A 16,613-nucleotide genomic window follows, 5' to 3' on the forward strand; every position below is an offset into this window, starting at 1 on the left:
TATTCCCATTTTCTTAATTGTTTTGGGTTCCTTATTGTAGGTATTTTCCTTCTGTTGTGTTTCTTGCCTAGAGAAGTTCCTTTAGCATTTGTTATAAAGCTGGTTTGGTGGTGCTGAACTCTCTCAGCTTTTGCTTGTCTGTAAAGGTTTTAATTTCTCCATCAAATCTGAATGAGATCCTTGCTGGGTAGAGTAATCTTGGTTGCAGGTTTTTCTCCTTCATCACTTTAATTATGTCCTGCCACTCCCTTCTGGCTTGTAGAGTTTCTGCTGAGAGATCAGCTGTTATCCTGATGGGGATTCCCTTGTGTGTTATTTGTTGTTTTTGCCTTGCTGCTTTTAATATGATTTCTTTGTGTTTAATTTTTGACAGTTTGATTAATATGTGTCTTGGCGTATTTCTCCTTGGATTTATTCTGTATGGGACTCTCTGTGCCTCCTGGACTTGATTAACTATTTCCTTTCCCATATTAGGGAAGTTTTCAACTATAATCTCTTCAAATATTTTCTCAGTCCCTTTCTTTTTCTCTTCTTCTTCTGGAACCCCTATAATTCGAATGTTGGTGCGTTTAATGTTGTCCCTGAGGTCTCTGAGACTGTCCTCTGTTCTTTTCAGTCTTTTTTCTTTATTTTGCTCTGCAGCATTTATTTCCACTATTTTATCTTCCACCTCACTTATCCGTTCTTCTGCCTCAGTTATTCTGCTATTAATCCCATCTAGAGTATTTTTTATTTCATTTATTGTGTTTTTAATCGATGCTTGATTCATCTTTAGTTCTTCTAGGTCCTTGTTAACTGTTTCTTGCATTTTGTCTATTCTATTTCCAAGATTTTGGATCTGGGTAATAGAATCTTGGATCATCTTTACTATCATTATTCTGAATTCTTTTTCAGGTAGATTGCCTATTACCTCTTCATTTGTTAGGTCTGGTGGGTTTTTATCTTGCTCCTTCTCCTGCTGTGTGTTTTTCTGTCTTCTCATTTTGCTTATCTTACTGTGTTTGGGGTCTCCTTTTTGCAGGCTGCAGGTTCGTAGTTCCCGTTGTTTTTGGTGTCTGTCCCCAGTGGCTAAGGTTGGTTTAGGGGGTTGTGTAGGCTTCCTGGTGGAGGGGACTAGTGCCTGTGTTCTGGTGGATGAGGCTGGATCTTGTCTTTCTGGTGGGCAGGTCCATGTCTGGTGGTGTGTTTTAGGGTGTCTGCGGACTTTTTATGATTTTAGGCCACCTCTCTGCTAATGGGTGGTGTTGTGTTCCTGTCTTGCTAGTTGTTTGGCATAGGGTGTCCAGCACTGTAGCTTGCTGGTCGTTGAGTGAAGCTGGGTGCTGGTGTTGAGATGGAGATCTCTGGAAGATTTTCGCCGTTTGATATTATGTGGAGCTCTGGGAGGTCTCTTGTGGACCAGTGTCCTGAAGTTGGCTCTCCCACCTCAGAGGCACAGCACTGACTCCTGGCTCCACAATTTGGGATGATTTGTTGTCTATTCATGTATTCCACAGATGCAGGGTACATCAAGTTGATTGTGGAGCTTTAATCCGCTGCTTCTGAGGCTGCTGGGAGAGGTTTCCCTTTCTCTTCTTTGTTCTCACAGCTCCTGGGTCTCAGCTTTGGATTTGGCCCTGCCTCTGCGTGTAGGTCGCCGGAGGGCGTCTGTTCTTCGCTCAGACAGGACAGGGTTAAAGGAGCAGCCTCGTCGGGGACTCTGGCTCACTCAAGCCGGGCGGGAGGGAGGGGCACAGAGTGCGGGGCGAGCCTGCAGCGGCAGAGGTCGGCGTGACGTTGCACCAGCCTGAGGCGCCCCGTGCGTTTTCCCAGGGAAGCCGCCCCTGGATCCCGGGACCCCGGCAGTGGCGGGCTGCACAGGCTCCCGGAAGGGCGGTGTGGACAGTGACCTGCGCTCGCACACAGGCTGCTTGGCGGCGGCAGCAGCAGCCCCAGCGTCCCACGCCCGTTACTGGGCTCCGCGCTTTCAGTCGTGACTCGCGCCCGTCTGTGGAGCCCCTTTAAGCAGCGCTCTTAATCCCCTCTCCTCGCGCACCAGGGAACCAAGAGGGAAGAAAAAGTCTCTTGCCTCTTCGGCTGCTCCAGAGTTTTCCCGGACTCCCTTCCGGCTAGCTGTGGCACATTAGTCCCCTTCAGGCTGAGTTCTCGCCGCCAGCCCCAGTCCTCTCCCTGCGCTCTGACCGAAGCCCGAGCCTCAGCTTCCAGCACCGCCCGCCCCGCCGGGCGAGCAGACAAGCCTCTCGGGCTGGTGAGTGCCGCTCGGCACCGATCCTCTGTGCGGGAATCTCTCCGCTTTGCCCTACCCAGGTATGTGGGGAGTTTCTTGCCTTTTGGGAGGTCTGGGGTCTTCTGCCAGCGTTCAGTAGGTGTTCTGTAGGAGTTGTTCCACGTGTAGCTGTATTTCTGGTGTATCCGTGGGGAGGAAGGTGATCTCCGCGTGTTACTCTTCTGCCATCTTACCCGGAAGTCCCCCGTAGGTCATTTTTTAAGCTTGCTTTTTCAGTCAAGAGAAACACATCCTGACACATTTTCTTATATTAGTTCTTTGATATTTTCCTCCTCACCATTTTATCTGTTTTCTCTTCCTGGTTCTCCTATTATTGAGAATATCGAGGTATTGGATTCATGGACTAAATCTCTATTTGAAAAAAAAAAATGCTTCTTTCAGCTCCTATCTCTCTGTCTTTTTTTTTTTTGTCCTGTTTTTTTTCAGATGATGTCCTACACTTCATCTTTTAGATTTTCTACTTGCTTTTTATTTTGGCTAACATGTGTTTAGAAGTTCTTTCTTGTTCTGTGATGGTTCTTGTTCTTTGATGGGTTTTCTTTTTCATTCTATCCCTGTTTCATTAATGCAATATCTTTTCTGATCTCTCCTTTCGTTGTGTTTGTTGCTTTGGTCTCTTCTATTTTGGAAGTTTTCCACGTTTTGATATTCTTTGGCTGTCAGTTCATATAAGAGTGAATCACTAAAAAGTTGATTGGAAGTCTGAATGAAAGCCTTGAAGGTGGGCTTCTATTTTGGAAGTTTTCCGCGTTTTGATATTCCTTGGCTGTCAGTTCATATAAGAGTGAATCACTAAAAAGTTGATCGGAAGTCTGAAAGAAAACCTTGAAGGTGGGCTTCCTTAGTGATTGGGTGACCAGGTGGCCAGCTGGCTTTTTAAAAAAAAATTACAGCTATAGTATTTTCTCTGGGGATAGTTCTGATTCTGTAAAGGAGGCTCTTTTAATCTCTGATTGAGGAGATGATTCTAGCTTCTGAAGGAATTCTGGAATTAAGGGCACTTAGTTCTTATTTTTGTTGTTACATCATTCTCGCCCTTCTCTCCCTATTCTTGGAGAGTCTCTATTACACTTTTCTCATAGAATAAACTTCCGGTCTCTTGCAGGAGTTGGGGGAAATAGTTACTTGCCTACACAAGGTGGTGGTGGGAATCTGGGTCTCTAAATAAAATTTTTAATTAAACATGATTCCAGCCCCTTCTTATACCCTTCCTCTGTGGTTTTTGGTATCCTGAATTCCTGAAATTTTCTGGGATTCTGTGAGAGCAAAGTGACTTGCTTCCTGATAGCCCTCTTGAGCCTCCCTCTCCCCATGCATTTAAGTTTGATTTTCCTGTTCTCTACTCACTAATTTTTTCTTCAGTCTGCTTTCTATCTTCAAATATTGTAGTTCAAGTTATAAAATCTTGAACATTGTTTCATTAAAGATGGAGTATGATTTTTCTGGTTCTTGTTCTCTTTGTTATTTGGTGGTCTGATCTCTCTTGGGGAGAAGGGAGTTGCAATACCTCTATCTGCCACCTTCACCTGGAAAGTCCTTCATCGCCTTAATGATTTTTAAAAAATTGTGTTTGCAGAATATATAATTTCTCAAGTTCCTTTCCCTTTAAAACAAGGATTACATAAATCATTAATCAAAAGTGTTACTGAATTACATTCTATAATTGTATATGCTTCTAATTGTATACTAACATACATAAGTAGAAATGAGCTTGTAATTAAGCACTCAGCACTGATGAATCATAAACAATCATATTAAAAATTGTTATGGGTGAAATAGAAAAAAGTAAATATAGATAACTCAAAAATAAACTGTTTAGAGATTTTGTTATATATTGATAAATAGAAAATATTCACCAATACTGTTAGAAATCAATACCTTATCACCTGTTTGAGATGACTCTATGTTACTATTGAAATTACCCAACTAAAACATTTTGGTGGGCAAGCTGTTCAGCACTGACACAGTTTTTGTTTCTTAATGCAAAGTGTGTTTTTCCATAGTCGTGGCCCTTTCAGTAATACTGTTTGACAACAAGTTTTTTGTTATACTGTTTGAGAGCATAGGTATTACTACACATAATAAATTAGGCCTTAAAAAGTAAAATCTTATAAAGTAAGTTTTCACAAGGAAGATTATTTATATTGCACCAGACAAGAAGGTGATAATAGACTTCTTAAAAAATAGCCTTAAAAAGTCCACTTTTAAAGCAATCTTTTCTAAGTTGCCCTTTAAGGGTATGATAATTGATATATACTGTTTTAGTTTGGGCTGCTCTTAAAAAACTATCATAAACTTGGTGGTTTAAACAGCAAACATTTTTCTTAGTTCTGGAGGCTGGGAAGTCCAAGATCAGGGTGCTGGCAGATCTGATGTCTAGTGAGGACCCCATTCCTGATTTGCAGATGGCTGTCTTCTCACTGTATCATCACATGTTGGAGAGCTAAGAGGGGGCACAAGCTCTTTTCTTATAAAGGCACTAATTCCACTCAGAGAGCACCACCCTCATGACCCAATTACCTCCCAAAGGTCCCACCTTCTAATACCATCACATGAGGGGCTAAGGAATTCAACACATGAATTTTTTGGTGGTGGAGGTGGGGCACAAACTTTCAGTCCATAACACATACTCAATTCAGGGTCATACAGCTGCATACATTCAAACTGGAAGGAAAAGAAACCTTCTCAGATGTTTCTCAATTTTGAAAAGAGTTTTGTATTTAAAAACAAAATCAAAAGGTATTTCTATGATAATCAAATACTTGTTTTAAAAGAAATTATATATATATATATAATTATATATGTATCTTATATGCTCAGAATTCTTTTAGATATCTTATAGTAATCCTTAGGGTCCTATTAGCCTTTCTTGGCTAAATAAGCTAGGTATCTATCTATAAAATATTAAGCACATGTATTTATTTCTTCTATTTTTACTGCTTACATTATTTGAATATAAAAATGGTAACATGTTAAATATGGAATATTTTGAAAATTTTGAATAAAGAAAAATATTATTACATAGTATATAGAGATAGCCACCTTAAAAATACATATTAGCATAATTTCCTCTCATCCTTTTTAAGCAGTTTTCACATGGTTGAGATCACACTGCACAGAGTTAAAAGAGGCCCAATTTTTTGAGTACTTCCTAAATGCTAGGCAACTTGCTAAGTGGTTCATGCACATTGTATCAACATCCCATGAGCCAGGTATGTTATGTCCATGTCATAGATGAAAAAACTGAGGATTGAGGATGAGGCCATACAACTAGTAAGTGGCCAAGCTGAGACTTTAGCACAAGTTAAATTCAATGTTAAAATGCATACTCTTAACCATTATGTTTATATAAATTTCTCTGTTTACCATTATAACTAACATTTCATGTCATTAACAAATCATTACAAATATCATGTAAATGAAAAATTTCAAAGCTCCCATATGATTAGGCCCCCTTCACTGAAGCCTTACAGTCAATAATATTTTAAAAGCCTTACAGTAATATTTTAAAAATCTTTGCAAGTGTTAAGAGCAAGAACGGAATATCATTGTTGTTCAAGTTGAAATGCATCTGGTTACTACAGACTTTGAATGTTATTTATAAGCTTATTGGACATTTGTATTTCTAAAGAAATATATTTCTCAAATAAGCACAACGTAAATCAGAAACTACAAAATGCTCTTTGGAACAAACACTGTATTACCTCATTGATTCTGGTTACATGGGGGAGGCACAGCCCTTGGGGGTGATGGAAGACCTTGTTTAAAGACCTGAAAATATTTAGATTTGTTCTCGTCCATTATTTCAAGTCACACTAGTTTAACAACGTTAGTAAATCTATTCATTTTTGCCTGATATAGATTGTTGTATTAATGGAGATAAGAATAATAATTAGTATTTCAATTCTCATGTATAATTGATTTAAGTTCTGCAAGATAGTTGGTTCGAAGACTTTAAAATTCTCCCCTTAAAATCTTGTTTACATCATTAATTTTTATGTCTAAAGAAAAACAGTAGAAGAAAAAGGCATTTACTAAGCAAAGATAAATGCCAACTAAACCCTTATTTGAAATACCACAAAATTGTGAATTAATGGAGTTTTCATGAATTTCTGATACCTGTTATTCTGATTTCCTCTCTAGTTACAGTATTTTCATTGGAATCTACTTAATACAAGAGTTAGAGCCACTGGTGCATTTAGTTTGATTTATCTAGTGACAATACTTCAATTATCATCCTAGGCAAATTATATTCTTTTTAAAATAAATTTATTTATTTTATTTTACTTATTTTTGGCTGTGTTGGGTCTTCGTTGCTGAGCACGGGCTTTCTCTAGCTGCGGCGAGAGGTGCTACTCTTCGTTGCAGTGCGCAGGCTTCTCATTGTGGTGGCTTCTCCTTGCGGAGCATGGGCTCTAGGCACGCAAGCTTCCGTAGTTGCGGCATGTGGGCTCAGTTTTGGTTCTCGGGCTCTACAGCGCAGGCTCAGTTGTTGTGGTGCACGGGCTTAGTTGCTCCGTGGAATGTGGGATCTTCCCAGACCGGGGCTCGAACCTGTGTCCCCTGAGTTGGCACATTGATTCTTAACCACTGCACCACCAGGGAAGCCCGCAAATTATATTCTTGAGAGTATATCTAATTTTGGTTTAATCTTCCAAGTAGTTTAAATTCATTTTCCATATATCTTGACAAAGTAATTATGAAAGAAAAAAACCCATTATGGATACATTACTATGATATTTGGGAAAAATATCACTTCCCCAAAGACATATACATTGTTAGTTGGTGTTAGTGAATTATATGACCTTGAAAGTTACAAGAATATGCCAGAATGATTTATCACCTTTAAGCCACAGAAGGGTAAAGAGATGCATGGCTGATAGGCTGGGAATTTTGTGATTTGAGAGGTGAGTAGATAGGCAGCAATATCTTGCTACCTTATACATTCTGCCTGGTGTACTGGTAACATGGGCATTGGTTTAATGGCTTGTTTTGTGGGAGAAGCTTTATTCTCTACCTCATCATTTATGTAAAATTTAAGCAGCATATAAATATATACTTAATTTGAATTTGCTGTATCAGATGTCTATATTTTCCCGAATATCCTTATTAACAGTTTTCTTAAAAGTTTACTTCTCTTTCTATAAGCTTGGCTTGAGATAACCAATCTATATTATATCTACAAAGGAAACAAACTGTATACTTTTTAGGCTATAAAAATAACAATAAACCCCACAAATTTGTAGTAGTTGGTATTTAAGAAATGAATTTCATTGGACAAAAGTCATAAGTACTACAAAAGATCTGAACTTCTGAGACTGGACAAGAATTCCACTTAGACAAGCCCACTGTATATGTTATATGAACATATACAGTTGGGAATGCAAATTAGCACAACCTTCCTAGAAAGTGATGAGGCAAAGGTATCAAAAATCTTAAGTGGGGCTTCCCTGGTGGCGCAGTGGTTGAGAGTCCGCCTGCTGATGCAGGCAAAATGGGTTCGTGCCCGGGTCTGGGAAGATCCCACATGCCGTGGAGCGGCTGGGCCCGTGAGCCATGGCTGCTGAGCCTGCGCGTCCGGAGCCTGTGCTCCGCGACAGGAGAGGCCACAACAGTGAGAGGCCCGCGTACCACAAAAAAAAAAAAAAAAATCTTGAGTGATGCATAAGATATACATAATAGTAACAATTAAATTATAATAACAACAAAAAAGAAATATGATTAATGAGTAAAGTATTTATGACAATTTCAGGTAAAGCAGGACCTATGAAGTATGACCTCAACAGTGTTAACATATGTGTAAACATGCATTTGTTTGTGTGCATAAATACATAAAGACTAAAGGGTTTTGATAGTATTTATCTCTCACTAGCAGAAATACTGGTGATTCTTCTTTATATTATTATGTAGTTTTCTATATTGAGCACTTAGTCCTATAAAAATAAGAAAAAATTATTTAAAACAGATACAAGAGCAGCAGCAATGTTAACATCTTAATGAAACTCAAATTCCACCAGAGCATACAACCCTGGGTTTAAGTGAACTGGCAGAATCACTTTATCTTCGGTCTTTTTAGTAGTATCAAACAGTAACAATTTGATCTGAAGGTTTCAGAAACATCACCAATATACTTTCTGTCTATTGGAAACTTAAAATACATGTAGATATTAAATCCTTGCTAAAGAAAGTATTATCTAAAAGCAACTCTAGTATTTACAGGCTGTTAACAGCTAATTGTCCTATCATATTCTGTTTTTCTCTTCTTTCATTAACTTCTAAAAATGTAAAATAAACCAAGAGAAGTCACCTTCATTAGAATTCATTTATTCATTCAATTAGTAACTATTTTAAAGTACTTGCTATGTGTCAAACAATTTTTTAGGCACTGGAGATTCTGCAGTGAAGAAAATAAAATTCTTGTCTGGTAGAGGAACAAATATTATCTCTACCATGTGATGAAGAAATGCTGTGAATGAAGTAATATTCATTAATAGGCTAGACTTTACAGACAGTAGAAAACAAAAGTTATAAATTTCTTATTTAGCAAAGAAAATAAAATTATCACCTTTATTTACTCTAAGACATATTATTATTCTTATTTAGTTAATTAAAGAAATTGAAATTGCTTGATTACTTACCCCAATATTAAATGTCCCTGTAAAATACTCCATATTTGCTTGAATGAACCAAATGTTGCTTAACCCTAGTTCGTCACTTCTCTTCTTAGCACGAATTAATGATAATTCCTTGTTTTCTATTAATGTAACCTAGATTGTACCCAAGAAACAATAGTATATTCAGTAACATAATTCAGGCATTAGGGTAAAGTATTATTACTGTGTTTACTAGCTTTAATAATGTAGATCATATTATATTGATCCTTATCCCATGCCAGGAAGTAGGCCAGATAATATAGTACAAAAATGAGGGCTTCCCTGGTGGCGCAGTGGTTGGGAGTCTGCCTGCTGATGCAGGGGATGTGTGTTCGTGCCCCGGTCTGGGAGGATCCCGCATGCCATGGAGCAGCTGGGCCCGTGAGCCATGGCTGCTGAGCCTGCGCATCCAGAGCCTGTGTTCTGCAGTGGGAGAGGCCACAACTGTGAGAGGCCCAAGTACCGCAAAAAAAAAAAAAAAAAAAAAAAAAAAAGAACAAGGTCCTTGAACTCTTGAAGCTCCTAGATATAGTGATATAAGTGAAACAGGCAATTATAATACAGTGAGTGGTAAGTGTTTAATGAAAGACATATAATGTGTTATCAGAGCATGCAGACTTGATGACTAAGGGAGGTTTTAGTCATTTAATGTGAAAGAGTGACATATTAACTGAGGCCTGAAGAGTGAACAGAAATCAGCTGCGGGAATAAAGGTGTGTTTCTAGCAGAGAGAGAAACATGTATGAAGGCCCAAGGTAAGAAAGATATGGTGTATTTGAAGAACTGAGAAAACTGGTATAGCTGGGGTACAGTGTGTGATGGTGACGGTGGAGGTAGGGAGACCGGGTGTGGGATGTAGGAATCAGGCTGGAGAGGTAACAGGAGCCAGATCATGTGCAATGAAAGGAGGTCTGGTTGCTGCAATGCATAGTATGGATTGGTGGGGGAGAGGCAGAAGGCAGGGCAACCAGTTCAGAATTTCTAACAGTAATCCAGGCCAAGGAAGGTGGGAGACCATCACTGGTTTAGATGGAGAAGAGTGGGCAGCAAAGTTAAATCATTTTCATCACTATCATTCCTAGTTTGGTCCTTATTTTGTCCTTACGCTTGTCTTTATGGAAAAATCCTGGATCCCTTTGTATAAAAAGCCTGTCAGAGGATACTTGGGGTCAAAGGTTTTCCAGCCTTTATTCTAGTCAAGACTTCCCTTTTCCAGTTTCAACATTTCTAAGTTTCCAGAGCTGTTAGGAAGGGTAAAAAAGACACCATATCCCTGCCTGACTCTACATCTCCAGGATTCTGCTCTATGAGCTTTATTCCTCTTACTCCAACCATGAAATTGTTGTTTTCCTTAGTGATGAAACAAACATCTGCCTGTTTCTCCCAGTATTCCTCATTTATTTTGCTCTTTATTTTCTAAGAAAGATAAAGAATAATACTCTCTACTCTCTATCATTCTGCTACATATCATTCTGGCTAGTCTATGAGTTCTTCCACATTTTTTCTTCGAGAATAATCACTTTAATTATTTTGTAATTTCCAGAGAGCTCACAAAGGATCTGCCCCAGTTCAATCATCAGATTCTAGACTTCTATGCTGAAAGATGGTCACTGTGAGGAAATGATTTAATATGATAGAAGACTAAAAGTAGCACACACTTCTAACAAATGGTGGCAACAATCGTATAAATTATGGTACATTTACTTAAAAACATATTATGCAGTCACATTTTAAGTGATATTTTAATGATGATATTTGAAACTACTTGCAATAGCGAAAAACATTTATGATATAAGATTGAGTGAAAGCAGGTGATTGAAATTGTACTTGCATTTTTAGAATTTGCAGCAATAAGCATCCTCATGAACAATGACAAAGAGAACATGGGGAGAAATGCATTTGGTGGATCAGTTGGTAGATTTGGGGTTTATCTTTTTCTTTAAAAAATGTTGTTGTTACAATTCTGATACGATGAATAAAAATCAAGCTACCAAAGAATGTGCTCAACAAGTTTCAGAAGCTAGTATTTCCAGTATAAAACTATGTTGACAATTAAACTGGCTTCATCGTTATTTTATTTAAGAGTGGAATAATTATTTCTTTTAAAAATTATTTAAAAATATAGCCCTTTTATAAAAAATAAAATATGTAGTGGTCCTATTTACTTTTCTTCCCTATGATTCTGAATCTTAGAAGTTTAGTTCAAAGAAATATAAAATGCCTGTGCCACATATTTGACCTGGGTGAATGATTATAAACTCAAAGAGGAGGAAAAAGCCAGACTCAGCTAACTGAATTGTGTAGTTTCCTTTCGTCTATTATTCAGACTTTACCTGGCATGATGGCAGCATGTGAGCAAGGACAATCCCAACATGGCCCTGAAAAAGGAAAAAAAAGAAACAAGTTAACTTTGGTCTCTAAGGCTTTTGTTTATTCTGAGACAATAATCTTGCCAAATAAAAACATGACCTTTAATGTAGTATAGTAAAGTCACATCATCTTGGAAAGGCTAAAGAGAATAAAGGAGATATAGAATACCCCACCGCTGCAGAAATCCACAATTCTGTCACCAGGTTTGGCCTGATTTGTCACCACATAAACAAGGTTGTTTAACTGTTGCTGCTTCCTCAAAGCTCGATCACTGGACATTTTACCTGGGAAAGACAAGAGATGAAGACAATGACACGTTATAGGTTGTAGGGGACTGAGATGGCACTCGTGGACTAGACTAGCAACCTACAGGGAAGAGCGGTACAGATGTAAGTGGATTACACATTCCATGTAATCCACCATGAGAGGATTAGAGAACTGGAGCCCAGAGGTGAACTCTATTTTGCTTCTTTTTACTTTATTTCTACCCAACTTTTCTTTCAATAGTCATTAACAGAAAATCTATGAAAAAATGTCTTTGAAAGAGAGGAAACAATAAGTGAAACATTAACTTCAGAGTCATAAAGTGTTCAATAAATGTTTACTGGATGAATAAAAATTAATAGTAATAATCTCTTCCCTCTATTCCTCTCAGAAACATAGTGTAAAGATTACCTAATTTCAGCACATTGCTTAAATCGCTTTGGAGAAAAGAGACCTATAATAATAAAAACGTTTTTATTATTTAAATGGCACATCTGTGAACTCTTAATTCTTCTAGTTAGGACACTTGGAACATAGGTGTCACATTGTTTAAAATATATCAATGGTTATTGTATTTAGAAATAAATTAGATTTTCTTATTTTTGCTTTGAAACTTCCTTTCCTCATGAGTGTGTCAGACACAGAAATTTAATGCAATTAGGGATTGAGGACAGGGCATTTCCAAGTACAAAATGCCTTGGGCCTAGCAGCATGAAAACATCTTAACTTTTCTTTCAAAAGCTACTAGTCAAGTCCACTAAAATATCTTCAGAAGAATGCATAAAATTATTTGTTTTTACATATTTCAAATGCACTGTTCATAAGAGCATGATTAAGAAAATGTAAGAGAGTAGCTCTCAGTGATACAGATAAAAGAAAAAACCCAGATAATCTTTTTGGCTTGATCAAAAATTATTTACAGATACAAAGCTTCCCCACTCCATTTTCACAGAAAAATTGCATGGCTTTTTTCTTTTCTGTTTTCCTTCTTTCTTATGTTACTAAAATTAAAACATTGGGAAACTTTTAGGAAAAAATAGAAAATGTGGATTTAAAAAGATCTATATGAGAGAAGAAGTCCATTATCTCATAATTCATAGGTAATATTTCTGTATATATGTACTTCCAGCTATACCCATAAGTTCATAATTTTCTAGATGGCATAGGAAACATTATAAATCTTTCTGTGCCCATGAATTTGTTTCTACACTACAAGTTTTAATGGCTGCATAGTATTTTATTAACTATCTATACACAACTTATTTAACCAATTTCCTATTGTAACAATATGGTCATCATCATACAACTGAATCATTGTGTGTATTCTTAATTATTTAGCATGGCCTAATGTGAATTTCAAACATGAAAAGCATTTAAATCAATCGTTTGGTGACTTCATTTGTGAAGACAGTTTCATGTAGCTTTAAAAAATTATTTTCATTTTTCTCTAATAATATAATGGCAAAATATTTACACAGAGTTAGTGAAAGCCCTTGTGATCCCACCTTCAGTGGATAGCCACTCCTAAGAGGTTTTATTATGACAATTTTCAAACACAAGGCAAAGTTGAAAGAATTAAGATTCAGTGAATGGCTCTATACCCTCCACCTAGATTCTACTATTAGCAACTTACTAGACTTGGTTCATCACACTTCTATCTATCTATCCATCCCCCTATCCATTCAGTCATAAATCCACCTATTTATTTATTTATTTATTTATTTATTTATTTATTTGCAGTATGCGGGCTTCTCACTGTTGTGGCCTCTCCCGTTGTGGAGCACAGGCTCCGGACGCACAGGCTCAGCGGCCATGGCTCACGGGCCCAGCCGCTCTGCAGCATGTGGGATCTTCCCGGACCGGGGCACAAACCCATGTCCCCTGCATCAGCAGGCGGACTTCCAACCACTGCGCCACCAGGGAAGCCTGGTACAGAGACTTTTAAAATATGTTTTTGTTTGAAAAGCTATAAAACCAAGAGAGCAAGAGTAAATTTCTTCAACAGTGATGGGTGCAGTACAGAGGTTGTAGAGAAGGTGTGAGACAATTGAATACACAAGGTGGCACCAATAGAACCTTTGGCAGGCGAGAAGGAAGGTGACAACCACAAATTTTAATGTTTTTAAGAGGCCTGATTAACAACATTAAGACAAGCTGATGAATGGTCACTTATCATGTTTCATAGGGCAATGAACAGTGAAGGCCAAGCTCCACCTTCAGGGTAGCTATGGTTTTCATGCTTGGAACCGTCACTAAGCTCCTACTATATGCCCAGTACTGGTCCAGGTACTGAGGACACAACTCAAAGTGAGTAAGACATAGTCCCTGTCCTTCAGGAGCTAAGAAGGTATCTAAGAAGACGGTATGGGTGTTCATTATGTGCAAAGGTATGTGCAATGCAGATAAAGAACTAACTGAGACATCACAGAGGATTTTGCAGAGATGTGTGGGGCATTTCAGCTGAGTCTTTAAGGAGGAACAGAAACTTGCCAGGTAGGATGGCAGGGAAAGCATGATATGATATGGCATACTTAGGGGGAAAATGCAATTAGCTCACTTGTGTTTGAAAATGAGGATCAATGGGAACGTGATAGAGCATAAGATAAAACTGAAAACTTGGCAGGGACATATGGGAAATGGCATTGCTTGTTATCTTGCCTCTCTGTGCTGTACAGAAAACATGGCCTTGCTTTAATACTTAATATGTATGCTTAGAGCTCCTTAGAGACAAGTTCTCTTTGAATAGACAGCTCTGTTATTTTTACATTATTCCATACTAAAGATGTTCTTTTATATTGCTAGCCTGCATCATTTTTATTCTGGATAGAGTATATCCCCAAATTAGATAGAATTATTCATAAAATTATGTGGAGCATTCAACCTCAACTGATGCTAATGTCATTAAATGATTTAATTAAGAAAATGGAATTAAATAAATTGAGCTCATTGAATCATTTTGAGCTCTGCTGTTCTAGACGAGAAAGCCTTTGAACTCCTTATTGGATTGTCCTTCCCACTCTCCTTCCCAGGCTCCTCTCCCCGTGGCAGTCCCTGAAATGCTGTGCTCACCAGGTTCTGTCTCTGTGCCATAGCTCATCACTGAGTGTGATTTTCTTGAGTATATTACTAAAGTCCCTTCCAAAACTGCCTAGGAAAATACCTGTCCTTGCTTAAAATACCTTTAAAGGCTCCCCTCTGCCTTATGAAAAAAGCCCTGACTTCTTGGTAAAGGCCTTTAATGATCTGGGCCCTGTTAATTTGCTGACCTTACCTTCTGCTACTTTCATAATATATCCCCTATGTTCCAGCCTCTCTGAACAATGGATATAGTTCCTTGAATTTATCATGGCTGGTGAGTCAAGTTGCTTTATAAATTTGTTCTCTTTGCTTGAAACCTATTCCTCACTCCTGGCTACATTGACATGTATTCCTTTTGTAATAAGTTTTTTTAAAGACAAAAGAGAAAAAAGTTACTTTTTCAAACTATTTATTATATTTCCTGTTATTATTAGCTACTGAAGAAGTTTTCTTATTATCAAATGATTTACCTAGGCATTATTCATTATATCAACTACCCAAAAAGGACCGTTAGCTGAAATTGCTTCTGTGTGCATGAAATAGATACAGATGATTTTTCCTGGAACTACATAAACTTGGGCCCAATTAAATGGATAGAGTATTAGGAGACTGACAGGCACATAACAGGTGCTTAATGAAAGTTTAATGAATGAATTTTCTCTGTAATTATGACTTAGCATTTCAAGGCAGTAAGTTAACTTTTGCACATATTAAGTATGAAAACAAATTCAACTGTATTTGAAAATATACTGTATTGAAATAGAAAAGGAAGTCAACTATGAAACAATGTTATAACTGGGGATGGAAAAGTTTCCAAAAACTTTAATGAGGGAATAAGAAAGCTGCCCTTTAAAGCTATACCAAAAACTAGAACAGCGTAAATAAAATTCCTAAAGAAACTCCTCAGAAGCATGAAACTAAGCGGCAACATAAAGTTTACATTTTAGGTTAGGGCAACCTCGTTTTAAATTTTGGAAATGACTTGTTGGAAATACTGAAAATTTAGAATAGTCGGAATTTACATTTTTTAAAGTCAGTTGCAGGCTAGCATCACTAATCCTGTTAGCCATACTGACCCCAGAGTGACAATACTCTTGCAACAGTGGATACCTTTTCCCTCTCTCCCCCATCCCCAGCCCATTCACACATCCCACAGTGCAGTCTATGAAGTCAGTAATACTGTAACAATGTGATGGCATTTGCACTCTGATAGTTTTGTTATAGATATTATGAGTTGTCAATAATTATCAATTAGAAATTCAAAATTCAAAAGAAGCCAATTTATTCCTCTCTAAATTGAGGAATACTGACCTCATAAAATATCCTTCTCAATCAATCATTCAACCAACAAATCAACCAACTAACTTGACCTACACAGAACTGTTCTAGACAATGTTAGGGTCACAAAGATGTCTATCGCTTGATTTCTGTCCTTAATGAACTTATACCTAATTTAAAATAGTACAAAAACATTATATATGACCTTAGAAGATGTATTTTACTAACCACATTGTACAGTATTTTTAATGACATTTTAACAGTCCTAACTTACAAAAATCCATACTTCTTTCCTTAAAGCTTCTAAAATGATTGATAATTGTTTATATAATGCTTTGCAGTTTATTAAGCACTTGCACATTTGATACATCATCTAACCTCAATATTGTCAGGTTGTTAGGTGGATAACCTGTTCCTTGTTTTACAAATTAGGACACAGCACTGAAGAGGTTGCTCAAACTTAGCATTTGTTTAAAGACACACAGCTGGTAGGCAGTGAACATGGGACTCTAACCAAGGATTTCTAACTTTAGGTTCAGTCTTCTTTGCAATATGGTCTGCCATTTCTTAAGCAGATGACTTTGTGATTTCAGAATTTCAGGGCTGGTGCTTTTTTTCTTTTACCTGTTCAAGGAAATGAGGTGCTTTCTAGCAGGGAAATGAGGAATATCCCTAACAATTAT

The 16,613-nt window shown here is 37.6% G+C and overlaps 1 protein-coding gene across 2 annotated transcripts in view; it reads right to left on the bottom strand.

Moving 5' to 3' along the window:
- GSTCD (glutathione S-transferase C-terminal domain containing) overlaps positions 1-16,613 on the bottom strand; it is a gene marked incomplete at both ends in the record, with an annotated part of 121,731 nt that overhangs the window by 20,128 nt on the left and 84,990 nt on the right. For both annotated transcript variants that reach the window (XM_079707942.1, XM_079707941.1), the window contains 3 exons: positions 8,926-9,054; positions 11,274-11,318; positions 11,479-11,594. In XM_079707942.1, the coding sequence (XP_079564068.1) occupies positions 8,926-9,054; positions 11,274-11,318; positions 11,479-11,594 (290 nt within the window). The remainder of the gene's footprint in view (positions 1-8,925; positions 9,055-11,273; positions 11,319-11,478; positions 11,595-16,613) is intronic.

The sequence above is a fragment of the Hyperoodon ampullatus genome (genome assembly GCF_949752795.1).
Source record: "Hyperoodon ampullatus genome assembly, chromosome: 1".
Lineage (NCBI taxonomy): Eukaryota > Metazoa > Chordata > Mammalia > Artiodactyla > Ziphiidae > Hyperoodon > Hyperoodon ampullatus.